This window comes from Dasypus novemcinctus, chromosome 10 (assembly GCF_030445035.2).
Source record: "Dasypus novemcinctus isolate mDasNov1 chromosome 10, mDasNov1.1.hap2, whole genome shotgun sequence".
Classification (NCBI taxonomy): domain Eukaryota; kingdom Metazoa; phylum Chordata; class Mammalia; order Cingulata; family Dasypodidae; genus Dasypus; species Dasypus novemcinctus.
The window spans coordinates 80,318,896-80,346,695 of NC_080682.1; the positions used below are offsets into that span (position 1 = coordinate 80,318,896).

General features: G+C 34.3%; 1 protein-coding gene and 1 pseudogene across 8 annotated transcripts in view; both read right to left on the bottom strand.

Annotated features, from left to right (window-relative positions):
* FAR1 (fatty acyl-CoA reductase 1) overlaps window positions 1-27,800 on the bottom strand; it is a 75,040-nt gene that overhangs the window by 19,745 nt on the left and 27,495 nt on the right. For 2 of the 8 annotated variants that reach the window (XM_004472524.5, XM_071218204.1), the window contains 8 exons: window positions 26,246-26,441; window positions 15,260-15,435; window positions 8,164-8,343; window positions 5,063-5,240; window positions 3,398-3,442; window positions 3,149-3,267; window positions 2,158-2,225; window positions 570-741 (listed from right to left, as the gene is read on the bottom strand). In XM_004472524.5, the coding sequence (XP_004472581.1) occupies window positions 570-741; window positions 2,158-2,225; window positions 3,149-3,267; window positions 3,398-3,442; window positions 5,063-5,240; window positions 8,164-8,343; window positions 15,260-15,435; window positions 26,246-26,434 (1,127 nt within the window). In that variant the 5' untranslated portion in view covers window positions 26,435-26,441. Of the gene's footprint in view, window positions 1-87; window positions 260-569; window positions 742-2,157; window positions 2,226-3,139; window positions 3,268-3,397; window positions 3,443-5,062; window positions 5,241-8,163; window positions 8,344-15,259; window positions 15,436-26,245; window positions 26,442-27,800 lie in introns of all 8 variants that reach the window. The other 6 variants (XM_012530636.4, XM_071218205.1, XM_023582804.3 and 3 more) reach the window with 3 other exon arrangements.
* LOC101443468 (E3 ubiquitin-protein ligase RNF13 pseudogene) lies at window positions 17,792-19,022 on the bottom strand (annotated as a pseudogene).

Genomic DNA, 27,800 nt, shown 5'->3' on the forward strand with positions numbered 1-27,800 from the left:
TAAAGCTCATGCTAGTGACTTTTCGTCTCTCCAGCAAGCTTCCACCACCTTACCAATACATAGTGTATTTACTGCTATTCTTCTTACCACGGTTTCTGACCTGTCAACCTGAGTGCCAGATCGAGCAATAATGCAGGTACTGTATGTCTGACACCCTTCCAATAATGAAGCAATAGGTTGTTGGAATACAACTTAATATTGGGGCGCCTGAATACTTGGTTTAAAGGATTCATCTTGAAGAAATGATTTAGATAATATCCTGTAGGGAAAATAAGGGTCAAAGCATTTTGAATATTACTTATTATTCAGAAAAAATACCCTAAGTTAGACCTAGAATTCAAGACATGACAATAATTTATTACCAAACTTTAGAAAAAATTAAAGTGACTTACAAGACTACCTTTTCTTTTTTGACAAAGTCTTAAATTCAAAGTCTTCTCATTCACAAAAGGCCATTAAGCCTTATCATAAGCATAAACAAATACAAAGTTAATTAATATGCATTTTAGTGTAAGCATGGGTTGTTCAACAGTCAGAGGAACAGATAAGACAGAGCTAGTCACCATTACCTTGGGCTTCTTCCAGTCATCCTGAGGTAGATATCATACAGGAATGCTGCGGCCTTATGGCTTACAGCAATCCAGTAATGATATACAAGGTGATTGGAGATTAGATTTACATTGGGCCGTCTGAAGGCCTGTTCGAGAGGATTCCTCTTGAAAGTGGAAATTACATGGTATTCTGAGGAAGAAAAGTTGTGTAACAGCTTTGATAATAACCATGTAATGAAATTTTGAAAAAAAAAAATGATGTTTTTACAATGCAAAATATTTTACCAAAGATGTCAGAGTTAGCTCATTGAAAAACTTTCCTACTCTCTATAGTAGCTAAGAAAATATGGGTATTAGACTGCTGAACTGAAGTGATTTTAGAACTATCACTATTTGTGAATTTTAAGTAGATGAAGGAGTTTTTGCTAAAATTGACTCTTAAAATCCTTTTAATGTTTTACCTATGTCAGTTTACAATGTCACTTTCTATAATTCACCTCTCACAATAGCTTCTTTCTTTCTGTTCCTCTTTCCAGACTCTTATTACTGTACTTATTTAAAAAAGAAAAGGAAAATCATCATCCTTTGCTTATGAATAATTAAGTTGCTCAAATTAGCATATATCAACAAGCTTAAAACAACCCAAAATTAACTTCTGCTGTAATTTACTTAGGTTATGCAATGTCAACACTTAATCAAACTTAACTTCATCCATGTTAATATTTTAATGGAAATGTATATTGAGATACCCACTAAAAAATGCTCAATTTGACTTTTACTAAGATTTACAAGGCAATGAAAGAGTATCTAAAACCTGTCTCATTTAAAATGTTTCAAATATTCTTATAGGAATACTACATTAAATAATCATAAAATTAGAATCACCCTAGAGCTTAGTTTTTTCTTATATGGTCTAAAAGTCAATCTTTAAGTTGAACTTAAAATGCCACAGAAAAACCCTAGGAGAGAATGACATATAAAATCAAAACTGTTCTGTAAGATAATAAATATGGCTCAATTAGAGATAAAATAAGACCTATTACTGAATCAATATCATAAATATATTTTATTTTAAATTTCACTATTCCTATTTTAGAACTAATAACAGGATACATGCTACTCACTGTGAACTTGTGAGCTTAAATATATTAATAAAGAGAAAATATCGATTACTTATTACTACTCTTGGGGCCACTTGCTATCTCTTGGGATATACCAACTCTTGTAGTTGGAAGTGAGACTGCCTATGGATAAGCAACATCAGGGCTGAAAAAGCCCATGAGGGAGGTGTAAAAAACATAGTTTTCATGCCACAGGTGTCTATGAAGATTGCTGCAGATGGCAGCAAGAAAAAAGTAAAAGTCAGAAACGGATGGGGTGGGCTGGGGTGGGAAAATATAGCAGCATGTTTTTTAACTTGTGAAATATTATTAAGGAGCACAAGGCAATATTGGTAGATATTATTTCCAAGATGACAACTGAAACAAACAAACTGGTAACTCAGTGGCCTTAATACCTCATGGGTTATTCTAACACATAAACTCAGTAAGCAGTTTAAGTTCTTTAAGATTTATTGTAACATTCAGAAACATAAGTAAAATCATACCAACTTCACCCCAATGGAAAGGATTAGTGCTGCCTGTTGTGCAATTATACACCATGATGTTTCTTGGTCTGCAAAGACAAAGATCGAAGCAATGAAACATAAAACAAGGCCAAACTTATCTAATCTAAATCACAGAAAATATTCAAGTAGGAAGAAATGAGGATGGATATCTTTTCTATACTATTTGTTAATTTATCCTTATAGAATTTTTATGTTTGAATGACTATAACTATTCCCTTTCTCCCCCTACCAAAAATGTTACTTATAAAAAAAATATAGTCTTTTTCCCCCATTTTTCTTCCTTGCATTAGAAGGGGTGCTTGTTTTTAAATGTAAAACATCAACAAATGAGCTTGGCTCCTCCTATCCCATCCATTTTCAGAGGCTCTTATTGAAAAAAACAATTACAGACAGAATTCCTGTTTGCCAAAAACAATATACTCATATAATCATATCCCTCTCTCTTTAGGATATATAATATTGACTTTAAAATAAGGGTCATTTATCAGTTTAAAAAAAAGAAAGCTGTTTATAAGTTTATAGTTTGAGTTTATCTGTAAATGCTACTATTCCCTTTTAAAAGAAGGATACCCATAGGTTGATTAAAGCTGCTCTGGTGTGCCATGTTTGACTTTTGTAAACCAAAATCTGTGAATCTCAAATATTTATATATGCCAAGTTTATAAGTAGTTTTAGTTCAGATAAAAAAATAAATCCTTGAGGATTGAAGGGCTTTTTTTTTCCTGTTTAATTCCTAATAAACTTGTTTATCCTGTAGGTAGTACATGAGAATTAATGTTAATTATTAATTACACTGATGGGACTACATCTATTGCCTGTGATATACCAACTCTTGCAGTTAGAAGTGATACTGCCTATATACATTGGTATGGCAATACCAGGACCGAGGAATTTGTTAACATTAGTTAGTATCTCTATTTTCCCTTCTCAGTTACTATATATTTAAAAGCGACATTGTCACCTCATATACCTATTAACTCCGGAATACCAGGCTGCCGCAAGACTCGTGTTGACAACTACATCTACAGGAACAAGATCTGCAAGGGCATTGTTGGAGGCACGCATTGTTCGAAGAATTCCTTTCCCTGCCTTTGTTGAAATTAAAAACAACACCTTAAGATATATAAGCCAGAGTGTGTTGTGTATATATATATATAAAGATACACAGAAAACAGAAAAAAATATATATAACATTAAATAAATCAAAAGGTTTACTTACCGCAATAAAGAGACCACTAGGTCCATTAAAGTTATCAATCCATCCCTAATATCAAAAATTAAAAAAAAAAAAAGGGAGGGGAAGCTTAGAAATATTATGGCACTACACATAAATTATTTGATATATATAATCTCAAATATATATATATTTGATAGTTTTTCTCTAAAAACTAAAAAAATAAGACTAGATTCAAATCTGGCCAGAACATTTCTCCCAGTCCCATACAGAAGTAGTCTTCCTTTGGGATCACAAAAAAACTAGATAAATCAACCATGTGGGATGTAAGAGCCCTCTAGATACAGAGGTGGAGTGGACATCACCATCCCAGGGACCTCAGGATGGAGAAATAAGATATGGATTACAGTGGACTTACTGGTATTCTTCTAGAGAACTACTGTGACTAGTAATGGAAGAAATTGTAGCACTGATGTGGAGAAAGTGGCCACGGTAGTTGCTGAGGGTAGGGAGTGGGAAGAAGAGATGTGATGTAGGGGCATTTCGGGACTTGGAGTTGTCCTAAATGATATCACAGGGACAGATGCTGGACATTATATATCCTGCCATAACCCACTGAGTGGACTGTGGGAAGAGTGTAAACTACAATGTAAACTATTATCCATGCAGTGCAGCAGTTCTCCAAAATGTATTCACCAAATGCAATGAATGTGCCACAATGATTAAAGAGGTTGTTGATGTGGGAGGAGTGTGTGTGTGTGGGGGTAACCTCTTATATTTTTAATGTAACATTTTTTGTGATCTATGTATCTTCAAAAAAACAAAAAAGAAGAAAAAAAACTAGGTTAAAACTTTTTCAAAGGGTTACCTACTCTTACATTAGCTCTCTGAAAAGAGTTTAAATAAAAGGAGTTTATACTTATTAAATACTTTTGCTAAAAGTTAAACTGGTTCAAGCTTGATTTTGTGCTATTTACTGATATAACATCATAACATTAGGGGGAAATACTATATCATCCTCAAAATTACTGAATAAGAGGAAAACAGAATAATTGGCAAAGCACCTAAGAGAGATGCTATCACTTATTACCATTACAGAAAACTAGGTTTTCTACTAAATTAATTTACCTATTGGTTTACATCTGCTTTCTCTTATTCCAGAGATTCACAAATACCATTATGCCCTGTTTTTTAAAAATAACAAGTTATCATAGCATTCTCTTATATCTTTATTAACTTGTGATCTATACAGGGAGGGTCTCCCTTTTGGAGGGCTTGCCTCTTTTGGTACTAAAAAAGCAATAAAGTAAGACCCTCAATATTCTCATCTCTATTCCTTCACTTTTGCTAGGGAAACTAATCAGCAAATAACCTAAAAGGCCAAGAAATGTTGTTGTGTCAGAGCCCAATCTCTTGTCAATCACAAAGAAAATTCATAAGGCATGGTCTCCTTTGACTTGAGGTGATTTCATAGCCTTGATTTACCTTTCAAGTAGGATTTTTAAAACATTGGTTTTAATTTTTACACATTCAGCATTACATGCAAAACAAAAGTACTAATATCTCTTTCTATGAACAGAAAACAGCTTTGCCATAGTGAGCCATGTTCAGTAAATAATATGTACTCTTTAACAACTGCCAATTCTCTGACCCAAAATTATGACTTAAAATCCCCAAATCCAATTACTCACAGATTTCCAAACAACTTACTGGAAAAGGTTCTTTCCAACTGGCACCAACAATCGATGGCCTTACAATTGCCACGTTTAGCTTTGCTCCTTCTTGTTGCACAACATATTCTGCCAATGCTTTTGTGTATATATATGTATTAGGTCTGTCTCCTATCAATTTTGGGGTGATATCATTTACTAGGCCATCATCCATCCACCTGGTAAACAACAACAACAAAAACAACAAAACAATTTCCGAAGGTTTACTAAAAGATAAAGGAAAAAAAACATTTAACTACACTTTTCACATTCAAATATATCTGCTGCTTTGAATCTAATGTTTTGATGACTTTTAAAAAATAAGTCTTAATTTTCATTAAACATGAACTACAGGTCCACAATCCATTGCCTGTGAATTTCATATCCAAAAAAGCTTGGAAAACTGAGTCCTTTCATGAATCATATGGTAGACAGCAAAACTTGACTTGAACTTATTTTTTTTTAGTAAAACTTAGTGTAAATATTCATACATTCATATGTGTTTGATCAGGGATGCTACCCCATATCTAGCTGAAGTTAGTTCATATTACATAGTACATATGTTTCCTTCTTAAAGTTCAAATAAACTCCAAAATACATGGGGCTCCAAGGTTTCAGATTAGGAATTACAGATCTGTATATAACCAAAGAGAGTAACATGTAAATTATATACATATGCAATTAACATACATTTATAATTAATATAAAAGGTCCAGTAATTTCGATATTGAAGGTAAAGCAATGAATAGTACATGATCTCACTAGTGAGAATGACAAATATTAAACAATAATTTTACAATAAAAATTTCATTAGTGACCTACTATGAAGTCACAAAATTCCTCCAATTCTCTCAGTGCCTCTGAAGAAAAGGTCCACTCTTTTCACATGTTAAAGGATGGTAACATACTGATACCTCTGGTCTAAATTTCTGATGCCAATGTTAAGTACTTGCCTTCTGAACCTTTTCTTATTGTCTTTAACACTATGCATACAAGTAGAATCAATATACTATCACATACTGATACACTAACTGATGAGGAAGCATGTAATGGAGATTATTGAGATAAAAATTTTCACTCTTCACAAGGACTTTTTCTGTGTGGAAGGAAACGAATGCTAAGTTAAAGGGAAGTTGCTACCCAACTTAAGAAGAGAATTCAACTGGGAAAGTGGGGGGTGGGAGGTAGTAACTAAGGAGTTGAAAGTGGATAGAAGGAAACAGATGTGGCTCAAGTGCTAAGGCCTCTGCCTACCATATGGGAGGACCCGGGTTCGATCCCTGGGGCCTCCTGGTGCAAAAGAAGAGAAAGCGTGCCTGCATGGCGAGTCAGTGCCCATTAGGCAAGCCAAGTGCCTGCACAGCAAGCTGAGTGCCCATGTGGGTACCTACACAGTGAGTCAAGTGCCCATGTGGTGAGCCGAGTGCCCATGCAAGTGCCTGCACAGCATTCGAGTGTCACTGTGAGTGCCTGCGTGGTGAGCCAATGCCTGCGTGGTTAGCCAATGCCCATGGTGCAAGCCAAGTGCCCACATAGCAAGCCAAGTGCCCACACAAGTGAGTCATGCAACAAGATGATGACGCAACAAAAGAGAGAGGAAGAGGAGAGTCGAGGTGAAGCACAGCTGGGAAGCAGACTTGGCCTAGTGCTTAGGGCGTCCGTCTACCACATGGGAGGTCCGCGGTTCAAACCCCGGGCCTCCTTGACCCGTGTGGAGCTGGCCCATGCGCAGTGCTGATGCGTGCAAGGAGTGCCATGCCGTACAGGGGGGTCCCCTGCATAGGGGAGCCCCACACACAAGGAGTGTGCCCTATAAGGAGAGGTGCCCAGCACGAAAGAAAGTGCAGCCTGCCCAGGAATGGCGCTGCACACACAGAGCACTGACACAACAAGATGCAACAAAAAGAAACAAAGATTCCCATGCCACTGAGAACAACAGAAGATGACAAAGACGACGACACAGCAAATAGACACAAAGAACAGACAACTAGGGCGGGGAAGGGAAAATAAATAAATAAATAAATCTTTTAAAAAAAAGGTGAAGCACAGCAGAGACCAGGAATTGAGATGGTGCAACTGACAGGGAACCTCTGTCTATATCAGAGGTCCCCAGGATCGAATCCCAGTGAATCCTAGAGGAGAAAGACAAGAAGAGAAGACAAAGAGAAACAGATACAGAAGCTCACATAGCAAATGGACATAGACAGCAAAATAAATAAAAATTCTAAAAAAAAAAAAAATTAAGTGGCTAGAATCTCTGGGAAGAAACAATAACGGGAAACAGAGAATAAAGAAGGGAAAAGTCCACAGGGATATTCAATGAGGATTTACAAATATGTAAAGATACAATGGATACTAGAATGTTCCTAAAATTGTAATCTATTAAAAGAAAAAAGGTCCCCATTTATTTATTTTTTATCTGATCCTTATTGTTTGTTTGAGCCATGGTATAAGCACCCTTCAACGTATCCATCAAATACATTTTTCAAATATAATTATATTTTAATGTAATAATAACTGAGAAGATCCTAATCCTCAAAGATTTAAAAAAAAATACTATGAAGAAGTAATTCAAGGACCATGATTCTTCCAATTCCCTTGTAATTAAAGGCCCCTCTATAGACATACTCCATTGTGATAAACAGACAAGGATAATCCTATAATAAATTAAAAATCTACTATTAAACAGGCAATCACTGGTGTCCATGAGTAGTAGGTACTTTTTGGTTACTAAGATTGATTCCCTGGAAAATAAAGTCCCTAATATCATGGGTGAATTGTTCAGAGCCTTCCTCGAGGTTTCGAACCATCATACCTGGTCAGAGTGAAAGCCCCACACTGATTTCATTAATAGCCATTTATTAATTCAATCTATACAATAAAAAGAATATAGTAGATACTCAATAATTTACTGAATAAAGGAAGAAATAGATGCATGCATATATGTGTATATATGTGTGCATGTGATTATGTAGAGAGAGAAAGACAGAGATGGAGAGACAGAGAAAGAAACTGAGCTACACCAAGAGACACATATAGATAAACCTAAATCCAAAATTTGGGGTTCAAAGCAAATGTATATAAGTTTTTAAACTAACGTACTCTAGAGAATCAATCAGCTTCTTGGGATCCACAGGGGGTGGATAGACTACTTCATCAATATGTTTTCGATTGCAGTATGCATACGCTGTTGAAACATACATGAACACTTCCAGATTCCTCATTTGTTGTGCAAGGAGAATTAGCTGTCTTGTAGCAATCACATTTAATTGAACGGCATCTCTGTAAAAGAAAAAGTGACAACGAAAAGTTGGAAGGTTATGTCATTTAATTTCCCTGCTAAAACATCTTATTTCCTTTAGAGAGGTACAGACAGACAAAATTCTGTTTCCTTACTACTAACCCTTTAGCTCCAGTTTTGTGTATTTTATTTCAATATTACTCTATCAGATAGGTGTAAACAATTTTCTGATACAGGATTTTAAAAGTACAAATTTGAAAATTAAAATCAAAGATAAACATGAATAATTTCAGTCTTCTGCTTTTATGCATATATTATGAAGCCATGCTAGACTTTTTTTGTTCTTGATTTTTAAAGAAATAACCTGTCATGATATGCATGTGCCTTAAGGAGAAGACATTATTATGGTTAAGTAATTTTAAAATGCTAGGGCAGAGTCACCAGTAAGGGTTAGTCATCAATCTTAAGAAAATCCAGAAACATTAATTTTATTAACATATAGTCAACAGAAAAGGCTTAATTTTTTCAAGCAAATTAATCCATCAAATACCTCTTTAAGACTACCATACAAAATTCAAAGTGATATTATAATAAAACTGATAATCTGTCACAATAAGGACATGCAAGATCCCAAACTGATTTATATATTCCCTTGTTGGAATTTATTCAAAGTATTAATAATACCACAAAAGCAAAAGTACGTATGCAAAAAATAACCATTGGAAAGCATTATCTAATAACAGCAAATGCCTAGAGTCCAAATACTCACAACAAATAGAATGGTTTAATAAAGTGGGAATTTTACCACAATGAAAGAATACACCAGTAAAATAATTATAAGAAGACAATAAAAACATGGAACATCTATAGGAACAATACAAAATAAAACAAACATTATGATATGAAGCAGGATTAGAACAAGGCTCTAGCATCAGACCATGGTTCAAATCCTGGCTTGGTCTATCTATTAGCTAGGATAAGGTGACCTTGGTAACATTATTTAAAGTACTCAGGCCTGTTTCTTCACCTGTAAATGGGAAAAATAATGGAATCTACCTACTATAATTTGCAAAAAATTAAAAGAAATAAATAACTTGCAAGTATTTAGCATGAGTCCTGATAAAGTCCTGAACAGGTAGTCAATATTAGTTATTATGGTAGTGAGATGGTGGAAAACTTTTGCTTTCTATTAAAATTTTCTTCATAGTCTATTCTTTTAAAAAAGAGAGAAAGTTTGAAATACTTAAGACCAATAATACTGTGATAAAACTAGGAAGTAATATGCTGTCAGAGAAACAAAACTGATACAACTGATCCGAAAGGTTATCAGGAAAGAGTACTAGGAATTACAGAACTGGTACAGTGATTAAACTACTGATATTAATAAAGAAAAACATGTTCTAATCTTACTTTTACAAAAGAAGGAAATTAAAATTCCCTAAGTATGCTAAACTAAGTGAACATTACATAAATTGTGCTATATCAACATGATGGAATAAATAAAATCAGTAAAGTTATAATGATGAAACAAATTTGAAATATGGAATTGTTTCTATATTAGGTTAAAAGCAAAAATTAGAAATTCTATGTTAACAATTAAAAACATATGCTCAAAGATAGACTAAAATATATTTTAAATGAAAATAGTTATCTTTCAAAGCTTTTATATTTTCAGTATTTAAGAAGGGAAAAAAATCCAACTGTTCTTTTAACAGGCCAGGATATTACAAAGATAGAATTCTGTCCAGCTGACTCAAAAGCAGTGCTTTGATGTCTAACATATTTTCAAAACAATGAGGACAGGGAGGGCACTGTTTTGAGAGAGGTATACAGAGAATATTCTATTACAGGTTCCTGAGGACAGCACATCTAGTTCTGGGTCAAGGAATCACTCAGGAAAAAAAAAAAACCAAACACCTGTGTTTTATTTTTCCTTTTAATTTAACAGTATCCAAGAACCTATGAAAACATACTAGAAGGAAAAAAAAAATGAATGAAATAATTGAGTTGGGGGTATTACAATAAAAAATATATCTTTTTTCCTTCTTATTTTCAATCAGGGGGAAAAAATCTGTTCAAATGGAAATTCAGCAAGACACTTCACAGAGAGGATACAGTCCACTATATTAACAGGGAATATGCTATTTTCTTTTGGGTTTGCAGAACAATGGGGATAGGGAGGGTAATGTTTTGGGAAAAGTAGACAAAGGATATTCTGTTACAGGTTCCTGAGGATGGTGACAGAGTTTCTGGGTCACTTTGTAAATTAAGAATAATGAGAGGAACAGGCCTGTGCTCTGCTTCCCCGCCCTCCCCCACCTTCTCCCCTCTCCCATCCCTACCATTTGTACCTGAGAGCTCAAACCTGAAGTCAGTTTTGTGCTCAAATAAGTAACTTAGTATCTCTGTCAGGCTAGTTAACCTTTTTCTACTTTAACCTCAATCCAATTTCTACTCCACTTAACTTCAAACTGACACCCTGACATGTTATAAGTCTGAAAGCATTTTGTACTAAAGAAAAATAAGGTTCTCATTATATATTTGTTATATGGACTCGTAAATGTATCTTAAATAAGATTGGTTCATACAAAATGAACAAAGCTTTGCTATTATCATTAATATAGACATAGAAACCAGTTCAAAAGAAAAGAGAGCTCAACTTGAATTGCCAATAATTTTCTCACTCCCCTGTCTTCTACAGGTATCTTGAGTTCTTAAAATCTATGTTAACACTTCTAAGACTACAAACCAGGGCTCTCAACTAGCAAAAAACACATCTGGGAGCTTGTTTAAAATGCAGATTCCTGTACCTCATCCTCAGACACTTTTTAATAGGTGTCAACTGAGGCCTGGGAAACTATATTTTAAATATGCTTGCTCCCCAGGTGATTCTGACACAAAGAGTTCTCCCTCCCTCCTTCCTTCACCTCTAAGAAAACAGTGCCTAAATGAAATCTCAATGCTATTGCTGCTGCTTCTTAATTTTTTCCCCTTTAATCAAAACATAGATACAGATGTCCAAGGATCAATGAATCAATCTTAGGGTAGAGAGCCCAGGTATCTGTAACTAGAAAATCTCTCTAAAGTTGATTCTGAGAGTAGTGATTCTATAAGGTCCAACAACTAAATCATGCCTAAGGCTCGTATTGAAAATGGGGATTCCTAGGTATTATCACATAATTAGAGGGTCAGAATTAGGCAAGTACTGCCCAGTAATATGTATATTTAACACATTTTCCAATAATTCTTAAGAATCACAAAACATTATAAAATTTGAGAATCAATGCCCTTAAAACAATACTTTCTTGATTTTTTCTAATCATCAGTCTGTATTTACTTGTACTTCCATTCCTTTCTGAAAACATATCCCTATTACATCCTGGGCCTTATCACCCAGACCTGCTTGATCTCTGAAATCCTATACTATGAATTTCCTCCAGACTACTCCATCTGTCCTTTTATCTTTAATTCTTTATTCTCAACTCTATCAGCCCCATTCTACTTTTACTTCCATTATTTAGGTAACTTCCTTCATATGACCCTAAATATAATTTCTCCTCTCACCTTTTGTTGGTATTTCTTTATAATTCCTATTCTCGATACCAATTATTTTCCCACCTCAGGATTTAAGAACCCCCATATCTGAAGCCAAATGAGACTTCCTTTCCTCTCAACTCTCACAGTACTTAATATAGATCCTCTGGTAATTCCTTATTTTCTATCCTCTATAATGATTATTTAAGCATATCCTATCTCCTTTATTAGACTACATGGACTTTGGAGAATAGGATCTGTGTGCTTGGCTTCTCCACAAAATACTGGACAAAACACTGGGTTAGAATAAAATCTGGACTTTTTTCCCTGGTAGTAAAGGCTTTGTACCATTTTTATTTGTAGGTTAACTTAAAAAAGGGATTCTAAAAGAGCAATTGTTTTATAAGTAGTTAGTATAAGTCAACCTAGAGTGTTTAGAATTTCTGGCCCAAATACAATGTTGTTCTACCACCTCTTAGAAGTCAAAATATGTTAAAACGGCTCCACAGAACACAATAATTTCAAGTAATGACTAAGGCTAGGCCAGTGAACATGCAAGGAAGAGAAGAAAAAATACAGTTATCTACCCCTTCTACAATTGTTATCTCTAGTAAAAGAAGAAAAAATATTAAGAAAGAAATTTCCCTTGTTCACCCAGAGAACAGAAAGAAGTAGTCCCTGAAAGCACTCTGGTCCTCCTCCTAAGATTGCTTTGATGAGTTTTGTCCTAATTAATAATGCCAGTTAGCAAACCAAAAGCATTTAATTTCCCTTTTAAGCCAATGGGGACTATAATGAAATTAGCCAGTATCTATATACATATTTTCTTGAAACTATGCTATTTCATATGGCTGCATGAACTCTTTTGATATGAAGAAAAAAATGAAAGCCAGAATTAACAGGGAAAATATCCATTAGATCAGGGGTTCTTAACCTTTTTTGTCAGTCAGGTGAACCACAGATCCCTTACTAAGTCCACACTATGCTGTGTATTATTTAGTAAATATACCTGAACCAACACATCTCCATAAGAATAATGTTTTTCTGAATTTCAATTCAAGCTCACAGATCCCTGGTTAAGAACCCCTGCATTAGATTGACTATTTCCTACTAAGGAATTTCAAAAACATTAACTAAAAATCAGGGATCATAAATAACCTCAGAAATATTATTTAAAAATGAATTGTTAGAACTATATATGCAAAAATATGTACACACAAGGAAAAACATTTTAACATAAAAAGGAATGTTGTTAGTTGATAAGAATATAAATTCCTTTAAGTTTTAAGTGTTGCTTTTAAAAATAATTTTGAAAAGTTATTTTCTTACATCTTTTTAAAAAGATTAATACATGTTCACTATGTGAAAAATAATATACAGATAAACTAAAAACCTACCTGTAATCATGCTATCCAAAGACAATAAATGGCAAATAAACAGAGCCTGTACATAAATACACAAAAATGTATACATATACTTTATGAAAATAAGATTATATTATAATCAAACAATTCTTTTTTCACTTTTGAATGAACACAAAATGACTGCACAGTATTCCACTATTTCACCTGGTAACTGAACAGAAAGAACCAAAAAATAAATAAAGCAACTGTCACAGATTCAAAAATTCTTCAGTGGATAGATGAACTTGGAAGTCATTTCAGCTTTTTCAAGGAGGAAAAATAATCCTTTGAGAAATGTTATTTCATAAGGAAACTGAGGCTCAGAGAGGTTAATAACTTGCCCAAACTTACCAGCTAATAAACAATAAAGCCAGATCACAACTAAGAGGTAGGCAATTCCAAAGTTCATGCTCTTTACATTACAGTGGTGCCTCAGCTTCCTCAAATGTAAAATGGATTTGCCTATTAATATTACAATGGGTAAGGTTAATATTAAATAATGAGCAAATCTTGAAACCTATAAAGTACTGCTGCAGAAATATAAAGAACTGTTACAGTGGCCTCACCTGAAATAAAGTTTTTTAAAAAATCACTACAATACAGGGGTTCTTAACCTTTTTTGTTCCCTGGACCCTCTTGCCAGTCAAGAGAAAACCATGGACCCCTTCTCAAAATGTAGCAGCAGGTAGTTTTATGACACTCAACTAGCACTGGGTCTAACAACTACCATAATTTCAAAAGGCATAAACAATTTTTCGAGATATGTAACAACTGTAATGTGATATGAAATGAATGTAATTCATTGCATACATTCATAAGTAAAGAAAATTCTAGATTTCAGTTAGAGGTCAGAGAAAATAAATATAATAAGTTGTTTTTTTCAATTCAAGCTCACAGACCACATGAAATCTTTCCACACACCCTGTTAAGAACCCCTGCTATAATGCTTTGGCACTGAACTATCACCTTATATAATTATCAATTAAGGCTGATAGTTCTTTATTAGGTATAGTTAATGAATAATCTTAAAACCTTTTCTAATCAGAACTTAAATCAAGAACATTTTAACAAGGCCTTTAAAAGCAGTTTGAAACCTAAAAAGTCTGCCCCATTTTAATTGGCATGAAACCACATAATTATATTAACATTATAAAAATTATATTTTGGGAAATATTATCAAAAATAATGCTCTAACTTAAGCACCATTATTTTAAATGCATATTCATTAGGTTCTTTTAAATAATAAACATTTAACATGTTATTTCTTGAAAAAGTCATCTTAAAAGTCAGTCCAAATAATTTTTTAAATTAAACCTATGTCCTGCCTTTAGCCCTGCTACAGAAGTTTTAAAACAAAAGCAAGGTATGACTTAAATTTATAGGTTGTTTTATCTATCCTGCAAAACCTTTGTTAAATTTCCAGAAGAAAACGCCATGGAGTAGAATAAAGCCTCTGAAATATATGCTTCTGAAAGAACAGAAAGAGGAGGACACATACACTATTAGCTGAAGACATATTTCTAAGAAACTTCTTTCTTAAATTCATGGCAGCTTCTTCTAATAAACATATACTAGTTATCCAATGTTGTAAACTGATAACAAGACAAAAATTCTTTTAACACCCTATAGGACAATAAAAGCCACACTTAATATACAACAAAGAGTTTCAAAACATTTTCAAAATAACGTGACTAAATATTAAAATTAAAATCAGGGGAAGTGGCTGTGGCTCAATTGATTGGGCTCCCATTTACCATATGGGAGGCCCTATGTTCGCGTCCCGGGGCCTCCTTGTGAAGGCAAGCTGGCAAGCTGACAGCCCATGGCCGCAGAGAGCTGGTGCAGCAACATGATGCAACAAAGGGAGACAAGTAGACACAGAAGAACGTGCAGCAAATGAACACAGAGAGCAGACAGCAAGCAAACCACAAGGGGGGGGGAGGAATAAATAAATAAATCTTAAAAAAAAATAAAATCAGACTTTTAAAAATTCATGAATAATCTAAATACCTGCACTTACCTTAAATTTTCATTAAACCTTACTGTAGCTGCACAGTGGAATATAATATTGATAGAATCTATGATGACCTCTTTATCTTCTTCACTAAGAGCCAGTTTAGGCTGAGTGAGTTCACTGTTGATTGCTATAACTTTCTCTCTAAAATCTGGATTTTCATCTCTCAATCTGTCAAAAAGCTATCAAGGAGAGAAAAGATTTTAGGACAGTATTTTTCAACTTTCTAAAACCCATTCTTACTCTCTTTTGCCACCAAGAATTACTATTTAAAAATTTTACCTATGCAGTTCCTAAATGTGCTATTCTTTGTTATTATTCTGTATAGAATACACCCTATGAGGCCCACACTATTATCTCATTTTACGTAGGAAGAATCTTGAGACAGAGAGAGGTTAAGTAATTTGCCAAGGACACAGGCTGGTAATTCGCAGAATTGACCTTAACTGTCCATGTGTTAGTTGATTAGATAATATTACCTCTCAGGGTGGCGGACTTGCCCAGTGGTTAGGGCGTCCGTCTACCACATGGGAGGTCCGCAGTTCAAACCCTGGGCCTCTTTGACCCTTGTGGAATTGGCCCATGCGCGCAAGGAGTACCGTGCCACACAGGGATGTCCCCCGTGTGGGGGAGCCCCACACGCAAGGACTGCGCCCCGTAAGGGAGAGACACCCAGCGCAAAAGAAAGTACAGCCTGCCCAGGAATGATGCCTCACACACGGAGAGCTGACACAACAAGATGGCGCAACAAAAAGAAACAGATTCCCATGCTGCTCACAACAACAGAAGTGGACAGAGAAGACACAGCAAATAGACACAGAGAACAGACAACCGGGGTGGGGGGGGGAGGAAGAAGGGGAGAGAAATAAATAAATAAATAAATAAATCTTAAAAAAAATATATTACCTCTCAGAAGAGACTTAGGCAATACAGACATTAGGACAATATGTAAAATGATCATTCAGATTTTTAAAATCCAGATCTTAATTTAATAATTAATTTGATTTTACTCCCTTTTTTGAGATCAAAATACCACAGTAAACATTTTACCTAAAATCTTGGAACTGAAAACAAAATACTAAAGAAAGAAAAAGTTGGTAGACAAATATACACGTTTAGAAAATGGACAAACTTAAGAAGTGTGGTAAAGATAGGAATCTAGTCTGCAAACTCAGCATTCCTTAAATATACCAAAGCAACAAAACTTAGAAAATTATTTGAATCATAAGATTATTATAGTGTAAAGATACATTCTATTATAAGCCAACTTTTTTATCTTAGATTTGATGGAGGAACACTGACACTACTTCCAGGTCACTGCCCTATCACACTTCATTTGAAGCCCATACATACAATTTAACCAGGATTGCTAATCTGAGAAAAAAATTCTATAAAACATATATATACACTCACTTTTCACCTCCCTAGATGACTTTGGTATATAGGCCTTCCCTCCCACCACTGCCAGTTAATGAATCCAATATTAATGTGTTCTCTTTTTATTTTTGATTCTTAAAGTGGAAAACGTGTTTATTAACATTCAAACTCCCCTCATACAAGGTCATATAAAAATCCTGAGCTTTTTGATTATAGATAAGTCTATTATTTTCTACATAGTTACAATGATATATAATTTAGCTTTTCATAATACATTGTTAAAATACATCATTAGTTCTGTTAAACATAAGCATTTATTTTCAAATCCAATACTTGAACAATTTTCTTCTGTACATAGTTAGCAGGGCTAATAAGCATAAGATACTCTTTATTAGGAGGTACATGATTTGAGTATCAACAGTTGCTAAATTTAGTATTTTTATGCAGCATTTTCCTTTTGCTTTGATCACAACCACATAAACCCTTAAAGATACTGAAATTCAGTAAGTAAAGTTCAGAGACTTATTACTTTAGCTGCTGAATCAAATTTATATATAACACTATAGTATTAAAAACTTTAAAAAAAAAAAACTTTTGAAATCTACACTAGTAAAGATAGTTCCTATCAGGATAAGACTATTTGGGAAGAGGAAGGAAAAGACAGCTTTAAGTATATATGTTTTTCTTTGTGGAGTTGATACGAGGAAAAAGGCAATAAAATTGTATTTTGCTGCCTCTCACTAATGGTGGCAATTTGGGGATATACCATAAAAATAGATGTTATTCAACTCAACAACTGTGTAACTTTATGGAGGTGGGAGCTGGCTTAGCTCAAGGTGGCAAGCAGCATGGACAGTTAGTGTAGGAAACATTTGCATATTGTGATCTAGGTCTGCAAGCTTTACTGAGGAATTTTTTTTTTTAATGTTTTGGCTATATATTTTACTCTAAAAGGAGAGGTGATTTGATGCTTGAGGTACAGCACCTTTCCGTTACTTATTAGTGGAATGAAGTACATTCCTGCAAATAAATACTGGATCAAAAAACCTGTTTCGGTATTTGAATAAACTGTAGAATACTAAAGAGATTTCTACAGAAATCTCTGAAGGGAGCAAAAATATCGAATTATATACCTAAAACATTTTAAAGGGAATGAAAACAATTGCCCTCTGAAGGTCAAACAGTATTTGCTATGTTGAAATCCCATTCACCACTAGGCTGCAGCTGGACCACGACACTATGTTCATTAATTTCATTTTCTGCATCACTACTGTCAGTATCTTCATTGTCATCTTCTTCATAGTCTGAAGATTCTGTCATGTTCTGATGTGAGTGCGACTCTGACAAAGCGCCAAAGGACTGGGTGCTGACAGAAGCCAAAGGTCTAAGTAAAGGGGTATGTTCTGACACTTCATTTTCTTCTTGACTACTATCTGTGTCAGAGTCTGAATCGCCTTGAAAAGGAACAACTTTTTGCTTGCAGACTGGACAGGATTTTTTTGTTTTAGTTAGCCAAGGGTCAACACACTTGCAGTGATAAGCATGGTAACAGGGAAGGATTCTGAGCTTATATTCATCTTCATATTCATAGAAACATATTGCATATACATCATACTCATCTCCTTTCTTGAACTTACGTATAGGGAGTTTCTTAAGTTGATCTTTACGAAGTCTGTTTCTTCTAGCTCTGTGTCTGTCCTGGACAAATTCTGTGATCATGAAAATGGCTATCAAGATGAGACAGATGCCCACAATGATAAGGAAGGGAATGAGGTAGTATTCCGGAGGAAGACTAAATTCTGGAACTAAAATAACGTGGCCCCTTTTTCATATATGAATTCATCTTTCAGGGAATTAGCTGATGATTCACCAATAAAGAAAGATGGAATATCAATTTTCTTTAAAACATCAATGTTGTTGGATCCCATGCTAATGAGTTTGTCAGAATCAACATTGTGAACTATGGCTGCCTTGAATCCTACTCTCCGTGCATTTAAAACCTTTATATCAAAATTGCAATCAAGTCTTCTAATTAACACGATGAAAGTGCCTGATGAATTATCTTTTAGTGGTGGAGGCACTATAGGTTCATAGGCATGCTCTGGTTTTGAGTTAATCAAAAAAACCTTTAAACCTTCAGCTGGAAGTTTATAACCCAATCTTGCAGGAAGATCATCAAATGTCTGAGATGCATTTTCAAAATTATATGCTAAAATGTCTGCTTCTACAGGCAGTAGGTTTAAAAATGCAAAGAATTAGACAGTCAAGATGGTGTAGACTTGTGTGGCCAACAGCATGAGCATTCCTATGGAGAGCAGCATCTCGTAAAATCACCTAGAAGCCCCTCGCTCACCGGCCACCCAGCTGAAGGAGAAGCCCCTACCGAGACTTCATGACTAATATGTTCTTATATTAATCATAAACTATTTACTAAGCATTTCTCACATGGGCTAATGACCTTCGAGGCACTGTGAAAACAAAGAGATGGTCTTTGCCCTCAAATCCTTGAGAATTGAATAGGAAAAACTGGATGACAAAACAGTGTTAAAAGTAGTAAAATAGGGGTAACCTATTACAGCACTACATAGGAAAAAGAACTAACCTAGCTTGGGTGGGACCAGAGACAGCTTCTCAGATAAAATGACATTTATGCTGAGACCTCAAGAATAAAAAGAATATGTATGTTTGTGAGTGGGTACATGCATGAATCCATTTGTGCAAATATGTTGGGGGTTGGGGGGGGGGAAGATCTGCAAGAATAAAGAAAAATAGTGACCTGGGCAAATGTAGCAGCCTACATGATGACCTACAAGTGAGAGGGCATGTGTTTGGAAATTTAAAAAACAGTTCAGTAAGCCTGGAACACAGAGTATGAAGAGAAAAATAGCTAAAGTTCTACAAGAGGTAGGCAGGACCAGATAATTGTTTTCTTTTTTTTTAATGTAAATACGCATACAACATAAAGTTTCCCATTTAAACAACCTTCAAATATACAAGTCAGTGGTATTATTTATGCACACAATGTTATGCTATCATCACCACCATCCATTACTGAAACTGTTCTCTCAGCCCAAACTCTTATACCCATCAAGCATTAACTCCCTATTCACCACCTGACCTCCCATGGTAACTTGCAATCTATTTTCTATTTCTATGAATTTGCATATTGTAATTATTTCACGTAACTGAAATCATATGTCTTCACGGTTCACCCATGTTGCAGTGTGTATTAGAACCACATTCCTTTTTACAGCTGAATAATATTCCCCTGTATGGACATACCACATTTTGTTTAGCCATTCATCTGTTGAAGGACACTTGGGTTACTTCCACTTTTGGCTATTGTGAACAATTCTACTATGAACACTGGAGAACAAATATCCATTTGAGTTCCTGCTTTCAATTCTTTTGGGTAAATATCTAGATGTGGAATGGCTGGGTCGTATACTAATTCCATACATAACTTTCTGAGGAACTGTCAACTGTTTTCCACAGCAACTATATCATTTTACATTCCCACCAACAATGTATGAGAATTCCTATTTCTCTGCATCCTCACCAACACTTGTTATTTTCCATTTTTTAAAAAATATGAGCTATTACAGTGGGCACAAAGTGGTATCTCATAGTTTTGATTTGCATTTGCCTAATGGCTAATGATGCTGAAAATCTTTTCACATGCTTAAGTTAGTCATTTGTATTCTTCTTTGGAGAAATGTCTATTCAAGTCATTTGCCCATTTTTTTAAATTGGGGTGTTTCAGTTTTGTGTTGATGTATTGAAGGGGTTCTTCACGCATTCTGAATATTAAACCCTTACCCACATACATGGTATCCAAATATTATCTCCCTTTTTGAAGGCTGTTTTCACTTTCTTGGTAATGTATTTTGATGTGCACAAAAATTTTAATTTTCATGAATTCCAATTAATCTATTTTTTCTGTGGTTGCTCATGCTTTTAGTGTAAATCTAAGAATCCACTGCCTAATACTGCCTAAAATTATTCCCTTATATTTTCTTTTAAGAATTTTATAGTTTTAGGTCTTATATTTAGGTCATTGACCCATTTTGAGTTAACTTTTGATATGGTGTCTGGCACATTTCTATTGTATACGGATTTGTTTTCATTCTTTTGCATGATGATATCCAATTTTTGAAGCACTATTTGTTGAAGAGACTACTTTTTTCCATTGACTGAACTTGGCACTTTTTTCAAAAACCAACTGCAGGAAGTAGATGTGGCTCAAGTAGTAGGGTGCCTGCCTACCACACCAGAGGTCCTGGGTTTGGTTTCTGGTGCCTCTTAAAAAACACGAGCAAGACAGCAATCTGACGTGACAGGCTGACACAACGAGCTGACACGACAAGATGACACGAGATGATGCGACAAGATGACACGAGATGATTCAACAAAAAGACGCAACAAGCAGGGAGTGAAGGTTCCTCAAGCGATTATGCGTGATTAGGCTCCTCCCTCCCACATGGGAGGTCCCAGGTTCAGTTCCCAGAAGACGAGCAGACAGAGTGGACATAACAAACCAGCACAGAAAGCAGACAGCAAGCACAAACAACAGGGGGGAATAAATTAAATAAGTAAATAATAAATCTTTTTTAAAAAATCAATTGCCACAGATATGAAGGTTTATTTCTGAACTCTCAATTCTAATCCATTGGTCTGCATGTCTTTTCTTGTGCCAGAACTAAAGTTTTGTACTAAGTTTTAAAATTGGGAATGGTGGGTCCCTCAATTTTATTCTGTCAAGATGATTTTGTCTATCTGGAGCCCTTTGCCCTTCCATATGAATTTCATAATTAGCTTCTCCATTTCTGCAAAGAGGCTATTGAAATTTTGATTGGGATTATACTGAATCTGTAAATCACTCTGGGTAGAACTGACATCTTAATGATATTAAGTCTTCTCATCCACCAGCACGAGATATCTTCACATTTATTTAAGGTCTTTAATTTTTTTCAGCAATATTTTTATTGCTGAAATAAAAATTCTCTGTGTACAAATCCTTTATATCTTTGGTTAAATTTACTTCTAGATACTTACTTTTGGTTACTTTTATAAATGGAATTATTTTCTTGATTTCCTTTTCAGATTGTTCCTTGCTGGTGTATAAAACACTACTGATTTTTGTGTATTTCTCTTGTATCCTGACACTTTGCTGAATTTATTAGCTCTACAAGCTTTCTGGTAGATTCTTCAGGATTCTCGATATGGAGGATCATGTCATGTATGAGTAGGCAAAGTTTTATGTCTTCCTTTCCAAATGGGGTGACTTTTATTTCTTTTTCTTGACTAATTTCTCTGGTTAGAACATCTAGTACAGTGTTGAACAGCAGTGGTGAGAATGGGAATCCTGTCTTGTTCTTAATCTTAGGGGGAAAGTGTTCAGTCTTTCACCTTTGAATATAATGTTAGCTGTGGGTTTTTCATAGATGCCCTTTATCATGTTGAGGAAATTCTATTCCTATGTTTCTGAGGTTTTTGTGTTTTTTTTTTAAATCGGGTGCTGGGTTTTGTCACATCTTTTGTGCATCAATTGAGATGACATGATTTTTTTTCCTTCATTCTATAATGTAAAGTATTATATTATTTGATTTCCTTATGTTGAATCACCCTTGCACTCCTGGTATAAATCCCATTTAGTCCTAGTATATAATCCTTTAAATGTGTTGTTGGATTCCGTTTTCTATTACTTTGTTGAGGATATTTGTATCTATATTCATAAGCAATATACAGGTTCGTAGTTTCTTTTTTTCTGATACCTTTATCTAACTTTGTCTACTAAGTAGTTTTCATTTTAAAAAGATATGAAATGCAGTTTGGTCAATCTTCTCATATGAGGGAAAAAGATGAAAATGAACTTTATACCTACCACCTTTTAAGATGGCAAATTCTTCAAGGGCAGTTATTATGCAACTACCTTTCATATTGACGGTAATATTCAAATACTAACTCATATCTTACTTTAAAAAATAAGTAGAAAGTCCATGTGACAAATGTTTTAATTTAAGAGTATAAAGTTAAAACTATCTACACTTTTCTCATGTAGAAGTAACTTTTTTGTCTGAAGCCCTCTTCCTCAAGTCAAGGAAGAGCAATTTTTAAAAATAATAAACTAACACTTCTCATTGTATTTTAGGAGGTAAAATCTCACTCAGGGATGGAGACAGGAGATCAGCAGAGAATACTCTAATACCTAATATTTACTTTACACAGTTTCCACAGCACCGAGTAAAACAAAACCACAGATTCCCCTAAGGCTCTTTAATTATACTAAGCAGTTCCCACCTCATAGTCTTGCCCTGCTTTTCCCTCTGCATCCAGCTCTTCCTCCACATACACACAAGGATTCTTTCTCACTTCATTCAAACCTGTCCAAAGATCACGTCAGAGAGAACTTTTCTGACTACGCTATCTAAAATAGCGCCTCCATCACTTTCGACCCCTTTTATCTTGCTTTACTTTCTTCACAGCATTTATCACTGTTCAACATATTACATATTTGTTAACTTGTCTTCTGAACTAGAATGTAAATTCCTGAATGCCAGGACTTGCTTTGTTCATTGTTCCATTTCTAGTAACCTGAGCAGTTCCCTAGTATACAGCAGGAACTCAATGTATTTTTGTGAAAGGGAGAAAGAGATGGAGGGACACAAATGGACAAGAGTGTGGTAATGGGAAGAACATTAATACTGTATAATTAGCCATGTGAGGTATGCTCTGAGTAGAGTTCTCAAAGGAATCGATTTTAAAGAATTTCAGAGAAATGAAGTTTTTCTGGTTTATATAAGGATTATTTAAAGATTCCATGAGGAGACTAATTTAAAAAATAATGGACATAGATTGAGAGGTAAAGAATTTTCTTGTTTTTTATTATTTTTATTATGGAAATAATGAAAATGCTCTAATAATGACTGAAGTGATGAATGCACAACTATGCAATTATACCAAAAACCACTGATGAAATGTATGCTTTATTAACTTGGATGAATTGTATGTTTTATTAATATGTATCAATAAAATTGATTTGTTAAAAAAAAAAAGGAGACTAACAATTTCACAGAGAAAACTATTTTTATCCTTTAAATTACTATTAATAGTGTAAAACTATTTCTTTTTAAAAGGAAAAACATAATAAATAATTCATACCTTGCTCTTAAAATCCCATGGGTTGGTATGACCTATGGACTATAGTTAACAGCAATACTGTAATATTCTAGCATCAATGCCAAAGATATACTGTGTTGATAATGGGGAGGTATGGAAAAAGTATGCCAAATGTACACTATGGACCATGGCTGGTGGTAACAGTCTGATAATATTATCTCATAATCTGTAACAAACATTCTACCATGGTGTGGTGTGTTGGTAAAGGGATGTTGTATGGGAATTCTACATATGTGCCTTACTGTTTTGTAAGTTCACAACTCTGTAACAAGGGTGGGTTGGGGAAATACACCAAATGTAAGACATGGACTATAGTTAGTAATATTTTGATGAAATTCTTTAATAATTTGTAAAAAATGTTTCACAACGCAAGGTATTGGTGGTGGGGTGATGTATGGGATCCCAGTATGATGTTATACATGTTGTTTTGTAACTGCTTACTGATTATGCATGTTCATATATGAATGATATACGTCAATAAATTTTTTTTTAAAAATCCCATGGGTCTCAGATGTGTTCTTTATGAGGAAAAAACGCAAATAAGAAAATCATGACTGCTTCATATATAAGTGAAATTTGTCCTTCTGAACCAATTTGAATGGGAATCTTTCTTAAATGAACCAATGCCTCAATAAAGAAAACATTCTAAATATAGTTTAACTTTTTCTTAATTTATCTTAAGTCATCATAGTGAGTATTGATTATTGTTTTATTATAATGGTCTGATGTTAAAACAATTAAGTCATGTTAAAACACTCTTACTCTGCTGTACAGGTCTTACTGTGTATCTTTAGTCTTTTCTCTCATAATTATTCTCCACTGTCATATTTCATCAATCCTAGAAGATATGCTTCCCATTATTCATCCTAATCTATCACTTGACTCTTCTTCCTGCTGTGTAACCTCCATTATTTTCTGCCCTTCATTCCATTCCTTTCTGCTGTTTGTCATCTTTGCTTTTAATTATTTTTTTGATGTGTTCTCCTGATCAACCTGGGCACCAACTGCCATTAGTTTTGGAATTGCTACTTTTTACCCAAGGTTCAAATTCTTATAAGTAGTAAACCGTCCAATTCTAAAGACTACTCTTACTTTGTACCACAAAGTCTTATGTCATTTTTTCCCTTACTTTCTTGTCTAATGGAAAGTAATATAATAAAGTGGAAAGAGCACCGGGGACCTGTTATTAGGTCATCTATGTTACCTCCAACATCTATCAGCTAGATAACCTCAGACAAAAATATAACTTATGAAACTCTGTCCACATCTTAAAAATATGGAAAATATCAACACCTTCCCCTAACACAGCATGACCTAAGGTTTGCAAACATTGGCTCTAACACTTACAACTACATGACCTTGTAAAACGGAAATAAGACCATTACTTCCCTGAGAGGATTGCTGTGATGATAAATTACATATAAGGTGCTGTGTGTAGCAACTGGCACAATGTAAGTACTCAATAAATGTTAGTCATTATTAACTACTTTATGAATTTATACTGAAGGGCAAAACTAGAATGCGAATATGTATTTACTGTTCATGTCTAAACAATTATTTACTTATTAATTCTAGATAGCAGTTAATCATATCCTTTGGCACCTTTTAGCAATTCTTTGGCTGCTCAGAGTGACTTGGAAAAAATTTTTTTAAAGGAGATACCAGGTATTGAACCCAGGACTTTGTACGTAAGAAGCAGGCACTCAACCACTAAGGTACATCCACTAACTGGTTTTGTTTTTTTAAACATAGGGCATAGTTGCTCTTGAAGGTTAAAAGGTACCAAGATACCAAATAACTAAAAAACTAAGTAGCTACTATAGTAAACTTACTATCAATGAATGTCAGATACATTCATTCATAGTGAGAGAATTCGCAAGCTTATGATTGTGATAACTTTACTCCAGCTCATTTCTATTTCTTCTTGACAATATTTTTCTAAAGGTTCAAAATGTATGACATATTGTATTCTATAGGATCCCACTGTCATTGTGTTCCTATCTGAAAAATGGGACTATGTGACATATCTACCTCCTAATACTGTTGGGAGTGAGGAGAAAATAGTGCTTACAAATTTTAAAATGTTACCAAAGTATGGTGTTTCACAGCATAGCAGTTAGAAAATACCTCTTAAAATAATAATAATTATTATTACTATATAAAATATGTAGTAATTACTTATGGCACAAATGTTTGAAAAACACTTTTATATCTACCATACAGTTAATTTAGAACTTGTTATACAATTTTGCCCATTACAAACTTTTTTTCTCCTACTTAGCACAAGTTATATCTAATTTATTGTCATCCTGTAGGAATCCAAGGTTAACATTATTTTTTTCAGGATACTGAAGAAAATATACCAATCTATTAATGATGATAAAAATTATACAGATATTTTTTTCTCTCCTCCAAATGAACATTTTCCACACTTACCTTGCCACTAATAACTTCTTCCACTCGCTCTTGGGGGGTTTGTCCAGCTTTCTGCCTCACCAAAACATACACTGAATTCACCTTAGGACAAGACCTGAGCAACTTTTCCAGAAGCACCTTCCCTAGAAAGCCAGTAGCTCCGGTGAGGAGGACATTCTTGCCTTCATAGTATTCTGGGATTGAAACCATTCTGACCCTAAGAAAAATACGGCAAATGAGCATTAGTACAAAGATTTACATTTATTCCTAAGTGACTAAAAATCTCTTGATATTCATATAAGTATTTGAAAGAACAGGAAAAATCAAAGTTTAATGTTAACAAAAGAGAGCTCTAACCTTTAGTTCATTCTAGTAAGGTAGAAAAAATAATGAATTGTAACAATAGCTTCTAAATGCTGTGTTTTCTCCTGGATTATCTCAGAAAAGTCACTCACTTTCTCTAGGCCTGAGTTTCTTTAGTACAGTTTGTACTAAATAATCTCAAAAAACCCCTTCCAGCTATACAAATGCAAATTTGCACTTAAAATCAGTTAAACTCTAAAACAGAATTCAAAGGTGTTTCCCTTCTCTGAAGGGATTTATAACAATAAATAGAGGTCAGTAGCAAGATTAAGACTCAATTGCCTAGAGCTTGTATAACAAGGCTAGGTGTCATATTCACTTATCATCACTCATTGAAACAAGAGGTAACACCAAGTCCTTTTCCTATATGTCTATTAATAACAATAAATTCAAGTGCTTAAATCTCCCTTTTTAAAAAAGTCCTAATAAGAAATACATGGGTTGACTTACCCTACTTACCCAATTCCACCGAAATTAGCAGAAAAAATACATTAAGAGAATGAACAAAAGAAACCTGACATGAAAAAAATATGCAGTCATACAGTATGACTACATAAAGCTCACATTATAAAAACAATGCTCTTATTGGTTCAAAAACACACATAATACATACATAATAAAATATTAATAGATACCTGAGAGGAAGTATAACACAATCAGAGAAATGAATGAGCTTAAATTTATTTGTAGTATTTTACTTAGGCTGGGGAATATTTATGTCTTATGTCCAAATTTTTCATAATTAAAAAGAGAATTCGTAGAATATTTAAACAAGAAATAGTGTCACTAACAAGCCAAGATTTAAGAAAAAAATTTTTTAAAGTTTCTAGAAGAAAAAAAATAAGAATGAATTGATTAAAAAAAAAAAAAACATAGCAAAAGAAACGGCAATCCAAGTATATAGGAAAGGACTATAAGGAGGCAAGAGCTGTCCTTACCAATCCCCTAGAGTCTGGAAGAAAAACACCAAGCTCAGGATCAAGAAGCTGGATTAAAGCATAGAGAAATCAAAGTAACTAAAGGATTGCTCACAGAACAGCAAAGCCACCTCATTGCAGTCTTATTGCCTACATAAACTTTGGCTCCCAGGCCTAGTATCCAGTTTTGCTTGAAAAAGATTATCCAGAATGGGTACTGGGGACAAAAGAGAAGCAGGGCTGAGCATGAAGTTACTGCAAACATTCCTATAAACAAAGGTACAGGAGTTGGGAGA